At 40.3% G+C, this 23,609-nt stretch overlaps 1 protein-coding gene across 7 annotated transcripts in view; it reads right to left on the bottom strand.

The window, feature by feature from the left end:
- PRKD1 (protein kinase D1) overlaps positions 1-16,339 on the bottom strand; it is a 347,749-nt gene extending 331,410 nt beyond the window's left edge. For 5 of the 7 annotated variants that reach the window (XR_015149797.1, XR_015149796.1, XM_086363785.1 and 2 more), the window contains exon 1: positions 15,803-16,339. Coding sequence is in view for 3 of the 7 variants with exons in the window: in XM_086363785.1 (XP_086219911.1) it covers positions 15,803-16,066 (264 nt within the window). In the remaining 4 variants the exon portion in view is untranslated. The remainder of the gene's footprint in view (positions 1-15,802) is intronic. The other 2 variants (XM_086363788.1, XM_086363787.1) reach the window with 2 other exon arrangements.
- Positions 16,340-23,609: the final 7,270 nt, after the last annotated feature.

Genomic DNA, 23,609 nt, shown 5'->3' with positions numbered 1-23,609 from the left:
AATGTTTTCAGGAAGGAGGCTTTCACTGGCTTCAAATCCTTGGCCCAGTCAGTCAGATGAGAGGAATACCAACTCCTCAGAAAAGATTCAGATCCCAGAGTGTTGTGTGTGTGTGTGCTTGTCTCCTCAAATAACAGTCCAACTTTCTTCTGAAGTACATCCTATATTCCAAAACACTTCTAATTCAGTTTAAAAAACAATTATTTGAATAATAATTATGGAACAAAGGAAGAAATGAGGATTTCCTAGAAAGCAAATAGCCCAGATATAACTAAAGACTTAATTTGCATAAAGCCTGACCACACAGGGTTCTGCTTCTAGAAACTTTACCATAATGGGATAAATCATTAGTTTAAATCAGTGTCACACACTGTTCTAGATTTCTGGGATATAACAGAAGAAAAACAGGCAAAGATGGTTGCCTGTTACACTCTCATGTGATTTTCTTAATCTTATTCAATTTACTAAATAAAGATTTCCCTGAGCCTTTGTGTGTAAATCAAAGTTTTATCAATCAAAAGATATTTTAAATTATCAAAGACAGGTCTACAGTATTGAATAAACAATGCAAATGTTTCTTTTGCAAAAAGGACTTTTGGAGAAAATGGACATGTCAAAGATGACTTCACATTTACGTCGTTAAGAGTCTCTTTTTGTATTTCAGGTATCTAATGAACATTACAGAGAATGGTAATAGCAAGCAAGGGTGAAATTTTAAGAAATTATCCTATGGAATTTTCCTAAATATTTATAGGAATGTATATTTTTCAAACTACTTTTTTAAAGATTAAAATGAATTTAGATATAGAGAAAATAACAGGCCAGTTGTTATAAAAGAAAGCTGGAAAATGGAAAGTGTTGTTTCCTTTTCAATTTTATTATTTGCTCATTGTGAATTTGCTAGATATATTCCATACAGTCTACCCACTGATGGATTTAAGCACTCGCTATTAAATGTAACAGTTTATTCTGAAACTTTCTCTTTTAAAACACAGCAAAAGCCCCAAACCATATGTGTTTGTAATTTTCAAACTGAAGAAAGCAAAGAACCACTATAATTCTAAAATAAAAACTATAAATATTAATGTTAGAATTATTAACAGACAATACTAAAATATTAAAGACAATATTAATCTTAGGAATTTTAACAGACAAGTTCAAATATAAATCTTATATATGTAACTGGGGAAAAGTCTGCCATACTATATGCATAAAGACATTTAAAAAATTGATAGAATCTTAAATACCCAAGAACAGTTGACAAGTTAAACATATTGTATTAAATCCATACACAAATTGTATTCAGATATTCAGATATACATATTGGTGCCCTAAAGTGTTTTTTTATTTATAAGGAAAGATACCAAGTTAGAAGAATCATCTTATGAGTCGTGACTAGGTGGTCAGGAAAAGCCCTGAGAGAGGGCCAGTGTTCAATCACACATTTAATATCCCTAAGAAGTTATTTTCTTAAGAGCCTTAAAAATGTTTAAGTATGAAAAAGCAGTTATCCTATCAGGTTCAAAATTCTTTAGTGTAGATAGTAAAGGGTTTCATTTATCTTAGGAGCTGAAGTAATTAAAAATCCAATCAAATGATCGATCTGGGTAGGAACTAGAGAATTTTCAGCACACAGAAGTAATATATAAATTAGATTCAGGGATGTGGGGGACACGATTACCTCCTGAAGTAATGGAATTGAAACAAGATTCCATGGAACTGACCTAAACTTCCAACAAGAATCCACTTTCTGTCCCAGCTAAAAGCACCGGCATTTGTTTATGCAAACTTAACTAAGAGAAGACAACTGTAGAATTTACATGGAAAGGGAACTCCACAAACTATGTGAAATCACATAATTATTTCACAGGTAGAAAAAGATCTTTCAAAATGGGGATATTTGTAATTAAATAGGGGAAAGTTTAAGAGAGTCAAAAACATCATATTAATGCTTTTATTAATACTTTTTCTTATATATTATGTAAATATAATTAGGCAATTAATTTTAATTTTGGCTTATGTATATGGCAATGGAATACTTAAGAACTTAAATTTTACCATATTTGTGTATTTATAAGTTTCATTTATCAAATGTATAAAAATTACTTAAGAAGATATAAAGGTTTATCAAGCAGGTGATTGCAGTATTTAAAGGAAATCAAATACATTAAAATGTTTGAAAGTATCCAAATAATTGGATTTGCAAAGGATATTAATTCTTCAAAGATTCTTATATGTGATTGTCTCCTAGAGTAAAAATTTAAAATATAAGTTGCACTAGAAAGATTAAGACTAACATCTGAATTTGTAACTTTAAAAACTTGAAAACTAAATTCTAAAACCAATGTAAATATCTGAATAGCCTTCACACAAAAATTATCCCCAAGGCCCTGAACATTTTATATTTAAAACGTGACATAGAAAGTACCGTATGAAAAGAGAAAAGAACAATATGTGAGTTATGATGAGCATATTCATTTACAGAATGAGAACTCTCATTTTGTAATTGATCTGACTTTCTCACCTTTTCGGCCGTTAACGTGGTATATTAGTATCCTGTCACTTCTGTAATAAACTACCACAAACTTAGCAACTTGGAAAAACACAAATTTATCCTCTCAGAGTTCTGGAGTCCAAAGTCAATTTCACAGAGTTAAAGTCAATGTGTGGTTCTTCTAGAGGTTCTAGGGGAGAATCATTTTTCCTGTCTTTTTCAGCTTCTAGCTTCAACTGCATGGCTTGGCTCAAGACCTGTTTTTCAAATACCACCCCCACCCCAGTTTCTCCTGTCACATCTCTTCCTATTATTATGCTCGGTCTCCTCCTGTTTTCCCCTCATAACGACCCCAGCATTCCTTGGTTCCCAGCCCGTTTCCTCCTTCAAAGTCAGCAACAGGAATCCAGTCCTTCTTATGCTTGTAATCTTTCCTGCTTCTGAGTCTCATCCTTCTGACCTATCCTAGAAGATTCACCACGTTTAGGGGTTTACATGATGGGACTGGCCACCCATATAAAATTCTTAATATTACTTTAGAGAATCCAGGATACTCTCCTGACCTCAAAATCCTCAGCCAACATCTGTCAAGTCCCTTCTGCCGTATCATTTGCAGGTTCCAGGAATTAAGATGTGGACATCTTTGAGGATCACTATTCAGCCATTATATGTGGCAATTCTATAATTTTCAAAATAAAAGAATAACATAGGTTTCAAAAAAACAGAAAAACAATTATTTAATTGAAGTATAAAATTATAATAGTTCATGCGTGGAAAATTCTAAACAAATGATCATACAAAATCAAATTTCTTTTCAAATGGCTTTAGACCCCATTTACTTGCATTATTTTCAACACTGTAATTTCTGAACCTAAAATTCTTACTATTACTTCAACAGTATAATCATCAATAGAAGTCAAGCATAGAGGACTAGGTATAACTCATATATTTGCTTCTTCCAGGCTCAACCTGTGAATATCTTAAGAAAATATGAGCTATAACCTACACATTATTATCATGGGACAACACAATTTCCAAAAAATTATCTCCCTTATTTGCCTACTTGTTTTTTAAATATAAGACAAGTTTTCTAAGTAATCAAGGATATTGATTTGCAATTTTTCTTTCTGCTAACCACATTATACTTTCTGCAGACCAGAGAATAAAAGATAGTACAACGTGAAACTATGATAATGTTATCCCTCTGCATGTAAGTCAGAGTATTCTGCCTTTGTGATGGTTGCCAAGGGTACAGGAGCTTCAAGGCAGGCCTTTCTGTTTACCTACTTGAATTAATAAGGGTGGCATGAATCACCAAAATAAGTACAATTATTTGCTGTTTGATACAAAAACACATACATAAGTATCATGGCACCTTGATTTACACTGACTGGTTGGAAAAATAGAGTGCAAATTATTTTAGATACTATATTCAAAGTCAGATCTAATTAACTGGTTTATGAAATCAATTCTAAATATTGGCTATATCTTAAAGTTACACAGAAACTTTTGATCAAAGGGGATAGTAACCTAATCAAAGTAAGGTTTTTGTTTGTAGCCCAAGAATCCACTTAAAATAGTTACTCAAAGTGACATAGTTAATATATATAATCTGAAGACTCCATGAAATAGATTTGACATGTAAGTTTTGCTTTTATCTTTAAATATACAAGGACATTTGGCCAAAAGGCAACACAATGTCTGCCCTAAGTAAAGTTTTCTTTCTGTTTTTGTCTGTTGCTTGTTTTTAACTTAAAAGTCCACCGTTTTTATCAGTAAACATATAATTTAAAGGATTTCCAGGACAACAGACACAACTGGGACTGTCCCAGGTAAGTGGGCATCCGGTCACTCTATGTAACTCCACTCAATTAAATTAGTCCATTCTTATTGTATGTTCACTTTTGCTCCATCTTCTTCCCAGAGAATTGAATAAAAGCTAAGATCATGCAAGATCTAGTCTTTCATTCTTTGCAAATCTATGCAAGCTGATGGATTTCTTTAAATACTCTAAAAATCTACATCCCAGGTGACAATAGGTGCCACAGTGAGTGAAATGAAGTCACTCAGTTGTGTCCCACTCTTTGCGACCCCATGGACTATAGCCCACCAGGCTCCTCCGTCCATGGGATTCTCCAGGCAAAAGTACTGGAGTGGGTTGCCATTTCCTTCTCCAGAGGACCTTCCCGACCCAGGGAGCGAACCCAGGTCTCCAGCATTGCGGGCAGATGCTTTAACCTCTGAGCCACCACTGCCTGCCAATAGGTGCCACAGTAGCAGATGGAATTACCATGTATCAAAGGGAAGGGCATAGAACCTTCCTGTCAAGAAACTACTCTAAACCTAAGTAATTTTTTCTCAGCACTGATCATTGATAGAGAAGAGCTGCTGCTGCTGCTGCTGCTGCTGCTGCTGCTGCTGCTGCTAAGTCGCTTCAGTCGTGTCCAACTCTGTGCGACCCCATAGACGGCAGCCCACCAGGCTCCCTGTCCCTGGGATTCTCCAGGCAAGAACACTGGAGTGGGTTGCCATTTCCTTCTCCAATGCGTGAAAGTGAAAGTGAAAGTGAAGTCGCTCAGTCGTGTGGGACTCCTAGCGACCCCATGGACTGCAGCCCACCAGGCCCCTCCGTCCATGGGATTTTCCAGGCAAGAGTACTGGAGTTGGTTGCCATTGCCTTCTCCGAGAGAAGAGCTAGGCATGAGCAATTCACTTTACTACTCCTTGAACAGCAACTGATGCTATGTTCTCCTAATTCAAGATGGGTTACCTCAAGATAAGGCTTACAGGCATAGTACTTACACTAGGAAACATCTAGTAAATTCAGGTTTCTACTACAGCCAGATAGGTCTTTGCCTTCTCGTCACCCAAGAGATCACCAGTGAGAAATGTCAAAAGAGAACTCCCTAGGAACTTGTCCATTACACTAAAGCTGCAAAGTCCAAAATATGTCAAAGACAGGCAATATTTCAGGTACATTTCCAATCCATCAGGGCTGAATATAACTACTTTCCTATATGCTTTCCAACAGTCATTCAGGGCAGGAACCCTTAGTATAAAACTGAGTTATGTCATACTTTAAATCAAATTATGTCCACTTATACAAGCAATTACTTTTCTGTAAAGCCTAAAGACAGTACAATTAGTCTACACAGGAAGTGCTGGCCTTAGCCTTGTACACAGACAATGCAAAGGAGCAATTCACAATCCAGACTGGACTAAAGTGGAAAGGAAAACTTCCATGTGGCCTGCAATTGATTATGTATAAGTGCGAGTTTACCTTATGGTAGGCTAATTCATAAGCGACCAAAAATAGACAAATACATTAAATTTATAGAAAAGAGGAATCATACATGCAAACCACAATCCTTAGCATATGCACACAGTCAATCCACATACTTCTCAAATGAAAAGCAACCACTGACAGGCAGTTTTCTTAAGACCCTTAACTATTTTCTCAGAATCTTCTCACAATCAATGTCCTATTTAAGAAGAAATGATTCATTGATTTTCATAGGTAGCTAAGATACTTTACATCCACTAGTCTTGAGCCACACTTGACCAATACATATTCTTACCATAATCGCTTCTTCCAAAACACCTTCATGTCCACATTTCCTAGGAAGGAAGTGCTGTGAACCAACCCAGGAAATTTAATCACACAGGATAATTAACTTCTCTGGATAAACAACAGTGGTGTCTGGAAATTTATAAAGATGGGTGAGGATTGGCTATCCTTACATCTTCTTACCGGAGTACAATGAAAGCAAACACCAAACCACATTCTGCTACGTAGATATTTATTTAAATAAATAAATATATAAATAACAAGTAGATACACTGCAGTTTATATGACTCCTCAAGGGTAATCCATGTTTCTAAAATATCACTACTTCAGGCAATCACGTATCTCTCAAGGCCCTAATATCCCCAAAGAGAGTCCATATTTCATGTCCCTTATGCGTATCTTGCCACTGATAAGATGGGGGACATGCAGTGGTATCCCCCAAAGTGGTTAGAATCTCAGTTGACCTGACCACTAACTGGGATGTGAACCAAAATAAGGCAAGTCTTCTAGACTAAGAAATAATTTAAACTAACAGAAATAATATCACACTGTCAAAGCTGAAGTGTTTTTAAGTAGGGAGTTTAATGTAAGGGAGTTTAACATTCCCCTCCCTCTCAACTTGGTAATTTCAGACTCTGTATAGACCTATGGCCATTCCAGCTCTCCCTGTTCTTAGGATTACCTACAGTGATGGGAAAAAAGAATTGAGTGGTTTTGCTTTTTACTTAATAGTTACCTGATTGGAGTAGTAAATGATTTAACCTCTCTGACCCTTATTCAGCTCCTTCAACCTTAAAATGGAGAGAAAATGACTATCACAAAGAGCTACTGTGAAAATCAGACACGACAAATGCCAAGAAGCTAAGATACAGACAGGCACACAGAGTCCGTGCCAGGAAGGTGTGGCTCCTGGAGGCTCCCTTTTGTGGGCGTCTGTTACCATGAGCAGAACCCTTCCTGAAACTCTCACAGTCGAGTCCTCACGGAGTTGCTATTTGAATCCCTCATCTGTGACATTCTGAAAACTTCCCAAGAGGACTATCTGCGTGTAAAAAGCCACTTCCAGACCCCTTCCAACCGCTTCCCCGATGGGACCATTCCTGCTGACTGAATCCGTGAGGGGTCAGGGCTGTGCTGTCACCCTCCTTTGCTGCCCTCAGGTGCCTCTAGTCTCAAAACCCCACAGGCCTCACTGTTGGTAACCCACTCGAATCCACTCAGTCCCCCTGGATTCAATGCCATCACCACAGCTTAGCTGCCGCCCTTTTTGTACCCAACCATTCCCTCAATTCCTTCCTGCTTTTAACAATGCTGAAAACCGCAGCGGCTTGTGGCTCATTTTTTCATGATCATATTCGTATTTTTCCTTCATTTCATGACATGTATGCAAAAAAAAAACGACTGCTGACAATTATGAAGCAAGGAATTCAGACATTTTTGAAACTGTGCCTAAATACAAGCAGTAAATTCAACAAATTCCTCAACAATCAGTGACCTAGAGAGAATAAAAGCCAATGAACCAGTGCAGCAATGAAAAGTACATAACTTTTTTTCCTTTTCCCTAAAATAAGTTGAACAAAATCTGTGTGTGATTGCATATTTAAAAATCTAATCTTCATATTTGCCAACACTGCTTAGCTGCTGTATCAACTGTCTAGCTTTAGTCTAATAAACCCTTTTTGAAACTCTGGAAGAAATCTCTACATAGGAAATTATAAATTTGGACAGGCATAACTGTGTCTCAATATGTAGTATTCTTATACCAATTTCCACCTTTTTAAGCATATAAATTGTAAGAAATTCCAAAATGGCCACAGTGGCCATGTAACTAAAGGCCTTATTTATTTAATTACCTGTTTTCTGTGAGACTAGAAAGACAAAGTAAGAAACAGCATAATGTGGGTTTCTCTGCTGCCAAATCACTTCAAGTGGTGCTGTCACTACTGGTTTTTAATGGGAAAAAAATATTTGGTTGACAGTATCAGAGGAATTCCTGGGGGAAATTTCACATATTCTTGTAGATGGAAAAGAACTTTTAATATCTGTGAGCAAGACAACCATTTTCTCTGTATCTAAGTTCTATCAAAAGAAAGAAAAAGTTGATGCACTTTTTCTTTTTGTTTTATGTTGTTCTAACATATTTCAGCCTCAAGGAAAGACTTAAGAAACTTAAATCTTATTTTCAAAACATCTCTAGAATAATACTGGGGACATTAAAAGATGAGCACTATCTTTAAAAGCATCCTACATTTTTAACCTGTATTTCCACACTTGGGCTTAGATCTTACAGATGAACTGAGGTGACTATCCAAAGTCAAAAACATTAGCTATTTTCAACACACAAAAACAATGCAAACAAATATATTTTTAAAAAGAACCTCTATGTTATGATCAACTCCAATGAGACTGAATTTTACTCATTTCTAATCCAATCTGAGTCCAGCCCTGCTATCTTGATGATTATACTAGTCTTTCACTACAGCTTGAGAACTTATTAGGAAAAGGAGCATGTTAAGGCTGTATATTGCCACCCTGCTTATTTAACTTCTATGCAGAGTACATCATGAGAAACGCTGGGCTGGAAGAAGCACAAGCTGGAATCAAGATTGCCGGGAGAAATATCAATAATCTCAGATACAGAGATGAAACTGTGTATCTAAACTAAACTAAAGAAACTAAAGAGCCTCTTGATGAAAGTCAAAGAGGAGAGTGAAAAAGTTGGCTTAAAGCTCAACATTCAGAAAACGAAGATCATGGCATCTGGTCCCATCACTTCATGGCAAAGAGATGAGGAAACAGTGGAAACAGTGGCTGACTTTTTTGGGGGCTCCAAAATCACTGCAGATGGTGATTGTAGCCATGAAATTAAAGACGCTTACTCTTTGGAAGGAAAGTTATGACCAACCTAGACAGCATATTAAAATTAAAATATGTCATAAAATATGTCATATTAAAATATGACAGCATATTGTCAACAAAGGTCCATCTAGTCAAGGCTATGGTTTTTCCAGTAGTCATGTATGGATGTGAGAGTTGGACTGTGAAGAAAGCTGAGTGCAGAAGAATTGATGCTTTTGAACTGTGATGTTGGAGAAGATTCTTGAGAGTCCCTTGGACTGCAAGGAGATCCAACCAGTCCATCCTAAAGGAGATCAGTCCTGGGTTTTCACTGGAAGGACTGATGTTGAAGCTGAAACTCCAATACTTTGGCCACCTGATGCAAAGAGCTGACTTATTTGAAAAGACCGTGATGCTGGGAAAGATTGAGGGCAGGAGGAGAAGGGGACGACAGAGAATAAGATGGCAGGATGGCATCACCAACTCAATGGACATGAGTTTGGGTGCACTCGGGGAGTTGGTGATGGACAGGGAGGCCTGACGTGCTGCAGTTCATGGGGTCACAGTCGGACACGACTGAACAACTGAACTGAACTGAGAACTTATTCAATGATTCCTGTGTAATACACATCAATATATAGGTTTCATATAATTATGCATTCCACTTTTTTTCTTCAAAGGCTGGATGAATAACTACTGATCATTGTTGTCTGAAGGTTTTATAATGGAGCATGAACTTCCATGAGTGTTAAGTAGTAGCTGGTGAAAAGATCTGGAGAAAGACTTGTGACTGGCTTAGCCAAACTTCTACCTTAACTGTTCCCCAGTAAAATCGCCTCCAGCCCCAGTCTAACACTTTTGCACATGCACAACTATGTTACTATCAGCTATTCGTCAGATGTTAACAGTTTACACACTAGCTCTAGATGCTAGCAAGACAGCAAAGTGTGATCTCTATAAGCCATTTCCAAGTGTGTTCCTCCTCACATCAATTTGAACAATAACTTTTTATTTGTCTTGAGGACCAGATCTGAGAATCATTATACTGTCAAATGGGGTACCATTACCTGTTTTATTTTGCTTTTTGTCAAACGAGATATCATTGGAATTCCACTTGCAATTTAAAAGGAATTAAATCAACTTGTCAAAAACAATAAAAAGCAATATAATGATCTTTATCAACATTTGTGTTTTTCACTTGATAATAATCAAATGGCTCCTTGACAAATTTTGAGAGGTTGAAAATTGAGAGGCAGTATAAAAAAGCAACTACTCATAACATTTGCCCTGTTGTAGAGGGCAAAAAAAAAAAATGTTACCTTGGCCTTAGGGCCATATTGCTTTTTAATACAATTTTAATTTTATATTGAGATAAGAATAAGACAACAGAGTATACATTTCTTTCGTTAATAAAACAGTATGCTAGTCTATAAAGCCTCACAGATCAGATCAGATCAGATCAGTTGCTCAGTCGTGTCCGACTCTTTGCAACCCCATGAATCGCAGCACACCAGGCCTCCCTGTCCATCACCAACTCCCGGAGTTCACTCAGACTCACGTCCATCGAGTCAGTGATGCCATCCAGCCATCTCAACCTCTGTCGTCCCCTTCTCCTCCTGCCCCCAATCCCTCCCAGCATCAGAGTCTTCTCCAATGAGTCAACTCTTCGCATGAGGTGGCCAAAGTACTGGAGTTTCAGCTTTAGCATCATTCCTTCCAAAGAAATCCCAGGGCTGTAATACTATTTATCAGTCACCTATATACCGAGAGTATATTTAATCCTCTACACATATTATCTTTACTCTTCAAAGTAATCTTAGATAAGTGACAACCATACATTTATAGGATTTTGATTTGTCTAGTAAGGTCATTAAAAGGCATCCATGAATAAATAGTGAAGACCTACATACAATCATCTCACAAATAGAGTAAAAGTAATTGGCAAAATAAAGTTTCAAATCTCCCTTAATGGTTATGACAGGAGTTTGGTGATACAGAGCAACACATTCATAAAGTACTAATAGTTTCCAGCTCTGCCTCTAACCTCCTCTCTTACATACACACAGACTATAGCTGGCACAGAAAAGTCTTTCCAATTTATTTTAATCCTGGAGCTAAAGATTTAAAGTAATTCATATATTTGTCAAAACAGCCAATTGTCCAATTCTCCCAGCCCAAAGTTTGGAAGGCTTACTCAAATATTTCCTTGGGAAAAGTGTTCAACAGCATACACTGATATGAAAAGGTTTTTAGTTCTGTGTATTGATAGAAAAAACATAAAGCAGAGTTTCTCTTTTGCATTATAAGATATATAATGAGGCCTCAATTTTGCAGCCTATAATGCAAATTATAAAACAATACTTTAACATATGGTGGCTATACATGGATAATTAGGCTTTCAAAATTATGTTTCAAAACACACTTAGATACTTAGACAATATACTACATATGTATATAGTAGACATGTATTAACAGGCATTACATATATATCAAAATATAATCGTATTGTAAACTAAACTTGAAAATTGTAAATACACCGTATTAAAGCATTATATTACTTTAAGAATCACATAATGAACTGACACATTCTATACTTCATCATTAAATTAGAAATAACAGAAATGATGACAACTGTAAATGACAATGATGACAGTATAAATGATGACAATACAGTGATGATAAATGTAAATTCTGAATAAAAATATACAAACCTACAACCCAAACATCTATTTGCTTAAAAGGATTTTGTGGGTCTATGTGTGCTGACCTGGTCAAACAGCTAGACACTCCCAGTTTCTTCAATCTGTGTAGAAGTAGCATAGCTAAAATTAACAATAAAAATTAAAGTGACACTACAAGTGTTAAGACAACAGTTTATAATTAAGAAAGCAAAACAACTATAAACAGAGCACAGCTGCTCTCAAACTAAGGCACTATCCTTTGTTATACCTTTAATGAGCTCTCTTCCCTAAAATTTCACTTCTTAGTTTCCTTGGTCAGAAAAATGACTATGCAAAGTGAAAATATGCCAGGAGCCTTAGAGATGCTATTACTTCATTTAAGTAAATTCAAAAGGGAAATATGACTTGTCTATCTAGTAAGATAACAGGCAAAATGAATGGATAGTCCTATTAACTGCATTCCACATCCCTAAATTAATACTGCTTGTTTTTAAAAAGTGTGTGTGCGCGCACAGATGCACACATTCAAGGTTCTTTTGATAGTACAAAGTAACAATGTTTCAAAATGAAGTCAATTACTATAACTATATTTTTACCCTCCAGAAAATAATAGTCATGAATGTTATCTAACATGATATATATCTTCATATACAACCAGCCTTCAAGGTTACATGCTTACAAAGTAAAGACATAAGCATTAATATAGAGAAAACATTAAACTAATATTTTCCCAAATATACTGTCTCTATATTCATAAAGTGTTACACACCAAGATGTATGTGACACTTTAGATTTTTCACCTAAACTATTTTAAAAAAATCAACTAAATCACTTTGCTGTATACCTAAAACACATTGTAAATGAACTATGCTCCAATATAATATAAAACCTATATTAAATATTAAAAAATATTTTTAAAAATTCTTTAGCTATATAATTCAGTACATACTTAGGGTACATTTATCTTAAAATCAGAATATTTTTGCTCAATTACCATCAAAAAATTTTAAGCATAATCATATATCTGCCACTTAGCAAACTACATGATGAACAAAAAACCATAAATTCTAAGTAATAGCAACAATAACTTAAAATACTATTTCTCAGAGATGGACCTCTCTTATTTAGCTCATTCCACAGTCGTTCATCCCATGGAAAATGTCCCATGAATGTTGCTGATAGAAACTGAACTGTCAGCTAATACTTCCAAAGATTTAAGATAGTCTGATCTCTGTTAGCATTTAGGAAACTCAAAGCTATCACGTGAAAACCTTCTTAACATGTTACAACGCAATGAATGTGGAGGGCTCGGAAAATCTAGAGAAATCTGCTGAGAACTCTGAGAATCTCTGAGAACAGGACTCCATTCTACATAGTAAATTGTAAATGACTTCTAAATCCCAGCACTGTCCTAAAACATTCATTTCTCTCCCTTCTTCCCTTTCTTTTTCTCTCCTGTCATCCTATCTCTGAGTTAGTATCTTGAGAAAGTAATTCAAGAGAATCTGAAATAAGGGACAAAGAAATTCTTCCCATTTCCTTGACTCCACACTGACCCCCTTCTCCATTTCTGCTATCCTGTGATGGATACTCAGCCCTCTTAATCTTGAGGTACAACTGTATCTCAAGATAGATGACAGAAAACAGATAGATGAAAATTTTTCCTATCAAATAAATACCTAATTACAGTATCCTGTATATACATAACTCTCAAATCCACACACATCTCTCAATCTCTCTCTTAGCCACAACATTCCCCCCCGCAAAAAAAAAAAATAGTGTAAGTGAGGTCTTTATTCGGCTATCCCAAACAAACTCTCAAACTCTTAGAGACAGAACTACTAGAATAAAAAGAAAAGGAAGGGGTTCCCCCTGTAAATCAGTCACCAGGACTGGTGATTTCCCTTTGCCAGTGTTTCTCCAGGTCTCTCTTCCAGAGCTTTGGCTCAGGATTCTATTAGCTCATGAACTCCAGTTTTCCTTCTGCCATAACATTTTTGGCCTTCTAAAACATATTCCACAAAGCAAATCCATCTTTCAGCTGTCCTTGATTTGACGTCTCTGTGTAGAAGATACAGAGACTCCTAGTAATTTGAGTTCAGCTTAGTTGAAAAGCCTTTTCATGATTTTACTTTCTCTAAATACTCTAGTCACTATCCTCAGGTCCTCTGTATTCCATAGGTGCTTTCTGCTGCTCTCCAGAACATATATCATCCCCTCCACAAAGCATTCCTCTTGGTAGTTACAGAGAGAAGAATTCACTCTTCATTCAATTTCTAGTCTCAAACCTCTTGAAACATGCATATTTCTCCTCATTCTAAATTCCATCAAGGTGTGGCTATATGCATGTGTGTATGTGTGTGTGTGCGGGTGTGTGCACAGGCACGCCCTTTAAAAACTGTTCAAAGATAGTCTGTCCATATTAATTTGACCCATTGAATATTATCTGTAACTCACTTGCTTTCAGCTAAAATTCTATACAATCACATTAGCTCTTTAAGAAACTTTATCTTAGGTTCTTTATGTGCTTATTCAGTATTATCCTTTAATTAACTGGCTTGCACTCCAATGGAAATTGTTGTAGACTGCAACTTCCATTAAGGGAAGGCTTTCAGTGCCCAGGAGCAGGCTCCTGTTAACCTGCAACGGACACTTCACAGTATTGATGCTGCTGCTGCTGCCAAGTCGCTTTCAGTCGTGTCCGACTCTGTGCGACCCCATAGACGGCAGCCCACCAGGCTCCGCAGTCCCTGGGATTCTCCAGGCAAGAGTACTGGAGGGGTTGCCATTGCCTTCTCCAACAGTATTGATGAGGAGAAGGCATACGATAGGACTTAAAACAGAATTAGGCAGTATCTGCCATTTACGTGGAAGATGCAAAAAACTAAGAGTCACACGTATTATAAAATGTCACTCCTTCCAATAAACAAAAACTCCTGACACTCCCTGTTAACTTAGTCTGGCCTCCAGAACTTTTACAACTTTTAAACTAGTGATTTCTCCCTAGGGATTTTTCCTAATATCTCTGTGCTCAGTGCTAAAATTCACAACACACAGGTTTAGCAAATTCTGTTCCAAACAGTTTAAAGAAAGCTTTCATGATTATTCAAGGGACCTTTATAAGGCAAGTACCAGTCAGTCCTTCAGGGTGGAAATTCAGCACCTTTAGAGACCTCTGTCTCCACCCAGAAACTCTTGCTGTTTACACTAAGAAGACTGGCGCCATGGCCCCCTTTCCTTTACACTCTTATCACCCCCTTCCATGCGACTCCCCTGTGGACCGCCACAGAAACAACCTGAAATTCAGAATCGCGCTATAAACAGCGATAGGCGGGCCAGGTCTCCTCCCTGGGCGGCATGGTCCAGGATAATGGCCCTTTTTCCACCCTGCCTTTGGTGGCCGCTGTCCAAAGTCCCACAGCCTCAAACTTAGGGGCACAGCCAGCCTGGGGTGCTCCTGGACAGAACCCCTCCCATTCACATGCCTGTGTCCTGGCTCCAAAGCTCCACTATCAGTGCCCTGGGAATCAAAATCCAGAAGGCTGCAACTTTCAGATTTATCATTGAAAAAATTGCGCCCATGTTCAGAGTTGGGAATAGAAGACCACAAGGAGATGGGGAGCTGTGGTCTGGTCATTTGTTTTCACAGCTGGCGGAGTCAATCATTCTCTCTTAAAAGCTTATTTGACAGGTGAGAAATTCCTCCTCTCTAGATCATTCCAGGAACTCCTCAGCATCAATCTGAGCTGGGAGAGGGGCCTGAAGGGGAAGGGAGTGGTGCTGAAATCGTGCTGAGCATGTCCCCGGGGAAACTCTAGTGCAGGAAGGAGGATTTCGGCGCCAGGAATGTGCTGGTCCAGGGTCCAGAGCGAAGAGAGGGGAGAGCCGGGAAGTCTTTAGTGAGAGGGAGAGGTGCGACCGGAAAATAGAAGATACCTGGAAATGTCCTGAAAGGGATGGAATTGGGGGAGAAGGATGCAGACTGGAGAGAAATCGGGAATAGAAAGAGGTTGGGGCAAGGGGAGAACTGGACAACACGAAGTGCAGAGCCTCGGATGCGGGCATCCAACCTCGGCCGGTGTGGGACCCTTCCAGAGCGCCGGCTAGGCTGGCTGCCGGCCGAGCCCCCGGAGCCGGAAAGTTGGCGCGGCGAGGGGCGGCCGGAGGGCAGTGCCCCCAGCGCGGCGGGGAGGCGCCGGGCTGAGCCGCGCGGCGCCTTACCTTCTGGTCGACGATAGAGCAAGCCATCTCGCGGACGTGCGCCAGGCTGTAGTCCCCGGACGAGTCCTGCAGCAGCAGCACCGGCTCGCGGCTCAAGCCGATCTGCAGATGGAAGGAGATGCCCCCGGCCGGGGCCGCGACGGGACTTAGGAACGGCGCGGGCCCCGGCCCGGACCCCGGGACCAGCGCGGCCGCCGCCGCCGCCGCTGCCGCCGCCACGGGCAGCAGCGGGCTGGGCGGCCGCAGGACCGGAGGGGCGCTCATCGCTCGGCCAGGCGCGCCGAGGGCCGCGGGGCCCGGCGGCTGAAAAGTTTTGCTGCCGCCGAGCCGGGAGCTTCTTTCTTCAAGAGTCGAGGCGGAAAATAAAAACTTTCCGGAAAAGTCCCCGCGCGGGGGGAAGGGCGAGGGATGAGGATCGGGAGGGGAGGGGGTGGAGAGAAAATGGCCGAGGCGGGAGGGCTGCGCCGGCGGGAGGGCCGCGCCGCCGGCACCGCGGGCGGCGCCGCCGCGCGGAGGAGCAGCAGCTGCGGCGCGCGCGGAGGGACGGGGCGGCGGGTCTGCGAGGCCGGGGCGCCGGGCGGGGGCGGGGAAGGGGGCGCGAGGGGCGGGGTAGGGGAGCGAGGGGCGGGCACTGCGGAGCCACCACCCGGCGGGCGCCGGAGCCGCAAGAGCCGCGGCCGCGCGGCCGCACTGGCCACAGTGTGCCCGGTGGCCGCCCCCTGCGCCCGAGGTTCCCTGGGCCTGAGCCTCCCCTGGCTCGGGCAGGACTGAGCGGCAGGGAATGAGGCCGCCTCCGCGAGCATGGTTCGACCCTTCCCTCCCTCCCTCCCTCCGGGACCCCGCTCTCTTCGCTGTCCCGGCTGCCCGACTGCGGACAGGACGGGACGGGGCGCCCTTCCTACGGCCCGCTGCCCGGTACTAGGAGCTTCACGGTCCCCACAGTCCTCGCCACATCATCCAAATGTCCGAGGACGACGCACTTCTACCCGTGAGGTGGCCTGTGCTAAACTCAAGAATGCCAAGCCCTGCGGTTCTCCGTGGGTCTTACCTTCGGAGGGAGGATGAAAATAGAGGGTCTTCGGAAACCCACTTACATCCCGGGTCCTTCCAGGAACCCTTGGGTTCGTTGCCAAAGAGGGTGGGAAGCCAATCCACGGAAATATATTTAACCTGTCTTTACTTTTTTTGACACTGACACACCCTGATACCAAAGCCCACACATTCCACCGCAGCTCCCAAGGCACCAGACATAAGTTGCTAAACTCAGACTAAGTTCTCTTTTGAAAGAGAAGGCATTCATTGTCTACATTTTAAAAAAAGAGGAAGGTCTGATGCAGTCTCTGTCCCTTACCCTTATTCTTTGTGTCTGAAGCTTCTACCCCGCAAAGTCCTCAGAATCCGTTCCTTCATTGTAAAGTCAGCTTTATATATACCAGTGATGCTCCCAGCGGCGCTACCAGCTAGGTTGGGCACATCGGCTTTAGTTTTGATAGTTGTTCCCTGCTGTTGCCCTTCTTGTAGTTTTGGCGGGGTTGGGGAGGTGGGAAGGGTGCTTGGAGAGGAATTCTACTCTTCTCCTCCTACCAGGGTATGCTTCGCACACTGCACAGGGTGGGTGACGGTGCAGATGCACAGGGCCTCACCTTTGAAAGGCCCTGCCACACTGATGTGCTGACTGTCACCATCTTGGAATACTTAATGGTTTTTTGTTTGTTTGTTTGTTTCATTTTGCAGTGTGTTAGTTGCTCAGTCGTGTCCGAATCTTTGCAACCCCATGGACTTAGCCTGCCAGTCTCCTCTATCCTTGGAATTCTCTAGGCAGGAATACTGGAGTGGGTAGTCATTTCCTTCTCCAGGGCATCTTCCCCACTCAGAGATCAAACCCATGTCTCCTGCATTGCAGGCAGATTCTTTACCACTGCGCCACCAGGGAAGCCTGGGAGACAGACAAATTATGTAGCCCACTTTTCCACTTCCCTAGTCCTTCCCCTTATATGGCACAAGCACCCACGCATGTGCAAACACACACAGGCAAACTAATAATGTATGTTTTATTTTGTACTGTTACATTGTTTATGTCTTGACCTCTGTTTCTGACCCAAGACATGACATTTCAAGGTGATTTTCTCTTCAATCCTCTTCCCCAGGGTCAGTAATGGAGACCTGAATGTCTCAAAGGCATTGTCACTCACTGCTCTAGAAGAGACCTGAATTTTTCTGTCTCTGGATTTGATGGTGTGAGAAGGTCTACATATGTGTTGGCAGTTTCCGTTTTCTTACTTAAAAAGTGGTTCACTTCATCTATCCATCCATCCCTCCATCCATCCCTCCATCCATCCATCACATGCTCCTGTGGAGTCCGACTCTTTGCGACCCCAAGGACTTAGCCTGCCAGGCTCCTCTGTCCACTGGTTCTCCAGGCAAGAATACTAGAGTGAGTAGCCATTTCCTCATCCAGGGGATTTTCCTGATCCAGGGATTAAACCCACGTCTCCTGCATTGCAGGTGGATTCTTTACCCCTTGAGCCATTGCGGAAGCAATTTCCCTAATATACCAGATTCAGCTAAGCTAGAAGAAGCATGGGCTTTCCCAGTGGCTCAGCAGTAAAGAATCTGCCTGTCAATGCAGGAGATTCACCTTCTATCGCCAGGTCAGGAAGATCCCCCGTAGAAAGAAATGGCAATTCACTCCAGTATTCTTGCCTGGGAAATCCCATGGACAGAAGAGCCTGGTGGGCTACAGTCCATGTGGTCTCAAACGTGTTGGACATAATTTAGTGACGGAACAACAAGGAGAAGAGTGGAATTATTCTTAATGCTATGCCTTTTGGTTCTCTGCTGTTTTTTAATGTCAGAAAATGTATTTCATTTTCTTTTAAAGTCTGAATAAAGTCAATATTCCCACAATTTCCTATTACCAGACAAAAAAGTCTGCTGGTCAGTTTACAAGGCCTTACAAAAAGCTAGTTTTGCTTGACTTGGAGCCAAAACCTGAATGACAGAAAAGGCCCTTAAGAAGATCAGGGGGAATTACGAACTAGGCATAGGAAACAGCTGGTGTAAAGGAACTAACACAAGAATGTACTTAGCATTTTCAAGGCAAAGGAAAAGAAGGGCAAGTACCTGAGATGAGGTCAGAGACGTGGTTGAAGCCAGATCACAAAATGTCTTGAAAGCCCATTGTAAAAGAGCTTTCATTCTATTCTCAGTGCACTGTCCAACCACTGGAAGATTTTAAAGCAGGGAATGATAAGATTTAATTAGCATTTTAAAAAAATCACTCTCTGGCTCTGTGTATAGGAGAAAAGAGTCAAAGCAGAGACACCAGGTTGGATATTAGCAGTTGTCCAGTCTAAAGACATATATGGCTTGGATGACTCTGGTCGTTAAGTTCAGATACTAAAAAATGTAAAGTTGCAGGATCTAATTTGGAGTCAGATCTGAAGGTCTTAATGATGAATCAGATGTTCATGAGAAGTAACAAAACAGCAGAGTTGTGAAAGACTCCTAGATTTCTGAGCAATTAGCCTCATGGTAGTGCTGATAACTGATACAGAGAAGACAGGGAGGAAGCAAGTTTGGGGAGAAATAAGATTTCTGCTTTGTGTTGAATTTGAGATGCCACTGGGTATTCAACTTAGAAATAACAGTTACAGTTGAGTATTTGAGTCTAGAGTTCAGGAAAGAGAGGATGGTCAGAAATACACTTGAAAATCGTTAAGTGTGGAGATGTTTCAAAGTGATATTAGATGAGCTCACTAGAAAGGGAGGGATTGAGGCAGTCATCAGTTATATGAGACAGGAACTTAGATGTCCTACAGAGGAAGAAAGCTGTGGAACAATAACTTGTTTCCTATACTCTGATTTCTCAATAGTTTGAAGGATGTTGGAAGTAATTGAGAAGAAAACCAGGGGCAGGAGAGAGAATTCTAAGGAACTGTAATTCTGGAGAATTAGAATCACTTTTAAGAAGCTGGTAAATTACTGGATGCAAGAGAGTGAATAAAGAGAAACAAGAAGAAAAAGAGTCTCAGAAAGGGTCCCACAGAACACACTTTGGGAAATGGAGTACTATTCAACAAATGTAAAAGAATTTCAGTTAAATTTTGAAGGTAAAGAAAATTGCTCAGAATTAAAAGCAGATACTTTGAAGAACACCACAAATGGCAAAAACAGATGCATACCAAGTGTCCAGCAGTTCACAATCCGTAATCAGAAAGAGAATTCAGAATAACCTGATTTGAATAGTTGTCAGTTTGGAAGCACAATATACCTTGTCCAGATGAAACAGACAGTGGAGAAAGAAAAATGAGTAAGAAACATAATGTAATTCGGCTGAAAGGATCCTATCTATCCCCAAGTACAATCATTTTACAGCCTAAAAAACTGAAAGCAGAGAAATTATATACTAATGTGGAAAACTGAAATTTGAAAGAGAAAGTATGGTCCCAGAACGGCCTCCTTTTTACACAACTGATCATTGGAAGCTATAAGCGTGAAGATAACGGATGATGAATGGACGATAGATGATTAATGTATATGACAACTATTTTATATTGTTTGTCTCCTTACAAGAGTTCATAAATGATAGTGTGCAAGATCAGATTAAATAAAGTTAATGATACAAAGCTGGCACAACAGAAAAATAATGTCCTAATGAAGATATCAACCATACAATTATCTGCCAAAGTATTGTTCTGCTAAAGCCTGAGCTTGTGACAAAATGTTACCTTGTCTTATTGATAATTTTGTGGCAAATAAAACAGAAAAGAAGTGAAGTTCATTTTTACCAAGAAGTAAAACTAATTTATTATTTAAGAAAGCAAATTTCAAAACCTCAAAGAAAAAACAAATATGATCCTAGAGTCAGAGACCCTCACAAGGACAGGAGGCCTTCAAAGAAAAGCACTTAACTATAAAATCACAAATGATCAAGGTGAGGAATAAATTCACAGCAGTATGACTACACTTTAAGTTTTGAATGAGTACATATCTGCAAAGAGAATGAATGAGTAGACATGAGCTGTATTAGAAAGAGTAAATGAAAATAAACGTTATTCGTGAACCATGAACTTCCCCTTGAACTTCCAGATGTTCAAGCTGGTTTTAGAAAAGGCAGAGGAACCAGAGATCAAATTGCCAACATCCGCTGGGTCATCAAAAAAGCAAGAGAGTTCCAGAAGAACATCCATTTCTACTTTATTGACTATGCCAAAGCCTTTGACTGTATGGATCACAATAAACTGTGGAAAATTCTGAAAGAGATGGGCATACCAGACCACCTGACCTGCCTCTTGAGAAACCTGTGTGCAGATCAGGAAGCAACAGTTAGAACTGGACATGGAACAACAGACTGGTTCCAAATAGGAAAAAGAGTACATCAAGGCTGTATATTGTCACCCTGCTTATTTAACTTCTATGCAGAGTACATCATGAGAAACGCTGGGCTGGAAGAAGCACAAGTTGGAATCAGGATTGCCGGGAGAAATATCAATAACCTTAGATATGCAGATGACACCACCCTTATGGCAGAAAGTGAAGAGGAACTAAAGAGCCTCTTGATAAAAGTGAAAGAGGAGAGTGAAAATGTTGGCTTAAAGCTCAACATTCAGAAAACGAAGATCATGGCATCCGGTCCCATCACTTCATGGGAGATAGATGGGGAAACAGTGGAAACAGTGTCAGACTTTATTTTTCTGGGCTCCAAAACCACTGCAGATGGTGACTGCAGCCATGAAATTAAAAGACACTTACTCCTTGGAAGGAAAGTTATGACCAACCTAGACAGCATATTCAAAAGCAGAGACATTACTTTGCCAACAAACGTCCATCTAGTCAAGGCTATGATTTTTCCAGTAGTCATGTATGGATGTGAGAGTTGAAAAGCATCAATTAAATGCTTTTGAACTGTGGTGCTGGAGAGGACTTTTGAGAGTCCCTTGGACTGCAAGGAGATCCAACCAGTGCATCCTAAAGGAGATCAGTCCTGGGTGTTCATTGGAAGGACTGATGTTGAAGCTGAAACTCCAATACTTTGGCCACCTGATGCAGAGAGCTGACTCATTGGAAAAGCCCCTGATGCTGGGAAAGATTGAGAGCAGGAAGAGAAGGGGACGACAGAGGATGAGATGGTTGGATGGCATCATCGACTTGATGGAGATGGGTTTGGGTGAACTCCGGGAGTTGGTGATGGACAGGGAGGCCTGGCGTGCTGCGGTTCATGGGGTCGCAAAGAGTCAGACACGACTGAGCGAGTGAACTGAACTAAGCTAAAAACAACATGTACTAGCAATACGAGATTGCCGAGTTTTTTAAACATTCTTTCCCCCAAAGAATTAACTTGTAGGCAATAACTGAATTTTTCTATTTAATTTTTGCTTATGTGTGAGGTTACACATTTTAATGTGTTCATAGATCACATGTATATCTTCTTTTCAAATATTATGTTCTAAGTTCCTCATACATTTTTATATTGGAATATTTCCTGCTATTAATGAATAAGAGATTGTCATATATAAGGAATGCCATTCCTTTCTTATGCATGCTAAGTCGATTTAGTTGTGTCTGACTCTTTGCGACCCTCTGGGTTGTAGCCCACCAGGCTCTTCTGTCCATGGGATTCTCCAGGCAAAAGTACTGGAGTGGATTGCCATGCCCTCCTCCTGGGCAGCTTCCCGACCCAGGGATCAGATGGGATCAAACCCATATCACTTGCATCTCCCACGCTGGCAGGCTTGTTCTTTACCACCAGTGCCACCTGGGCAGATAGCGTGCTGGGCAGATACACAGAGGCAAATGCTTTTTGTCATTCATCTTTTAACTTTTTATGGGGTTGTATCTTTCAAGCTGCTTTATATATGTTTTTTTCTTTTTCTGCCTTTGTATGTATTGCTTAGAAAGGCTCTCCCTAATCTGAGATCGGGAGAAGGCAATGGCACCCCACTCCAGTACTCTTGCCTGGAAAATCCCATAGACGGAGGAGCCTGGTGCGCTGCAGTCCATGGGGTCGCTAGGAGTCGGACACGACTGACGCGACTTAGCAGCAGCAGCAATCTGAGATCAGAAAAAATATTCATCTGTAGTTTTTATTTTCCATTATTACTCTATAATTTTGCTTTATAAGAAATTTAATCAATCTGGGAGCTATCTGAGTACATGTACTGATTTCTAGACCTATTTTTTCTAAAATATCAATTGTCTCAGCTATTGGAGGACATTTTTATTTTTTTTATATTCATCAGTGGGCTAGAAAAAATAGATCCAGCTTCCAGGATTTAGCTTGAAGTTTTTTTATTTTTTTACCTATATCTCTCTGTTTAAAGTCATGAGTGAACTTTAAAATTTTTTTGTCCAAAATGTTGAACATTTAATATCTTGCACACATTCAAAATACCTGCATTTACAAATATTTCTATTTAAATCTATGTTCTTTTGCTAGACTTTTTCCCCTAAACATCATTCCTTCCTGGACAGGAATAACTTTGACTCTGCTGTTCTAATGAGAACTAAAATCTACTGGCTCCAAGGTATTACAAAATTTGCTCAAGTCTCCTGTAGAAAACAGAATGAAACACTTTTTCCTTGGACTTCAGTATACTCAGAAGGCTATTGCTTACAGTTGCCAACTCTATTTGTGCACATCAGCTTTCATCATGTCGATCCAACATTCAAATTCAGAAACCATTAGTAGCAGCATTTTTTTAAAAATATATAAAGATGCAATTCTTCTAATCTTATTTTTCAAGACCCATTGGTTCTAGGGATACAAACTGTTCCTCCATTCTTACTGGATCTTACAAGTTTTCAT

The sequence above is a fragment of the Bos grunniens genome, chromosome 21, assembly GCF_055505025.1.
Source record: "Bos grunniens cultivar Pamir isolate PY7600 chromosome 21, Bosgru_T2T1.0, whole genome shotgun sequence".
Classification (NCBI taxonomy): domain Eukaryota; kingdom Metazoa; phylum Chordata; class Mammalia; order Artiodactyla; family Bovidae; genus Bos; species Bos grunniens.
Note: the sequence above shows the minus strand (reverse complement) of the source record. Positions and strands in the feature narration are given on the sequence as shown.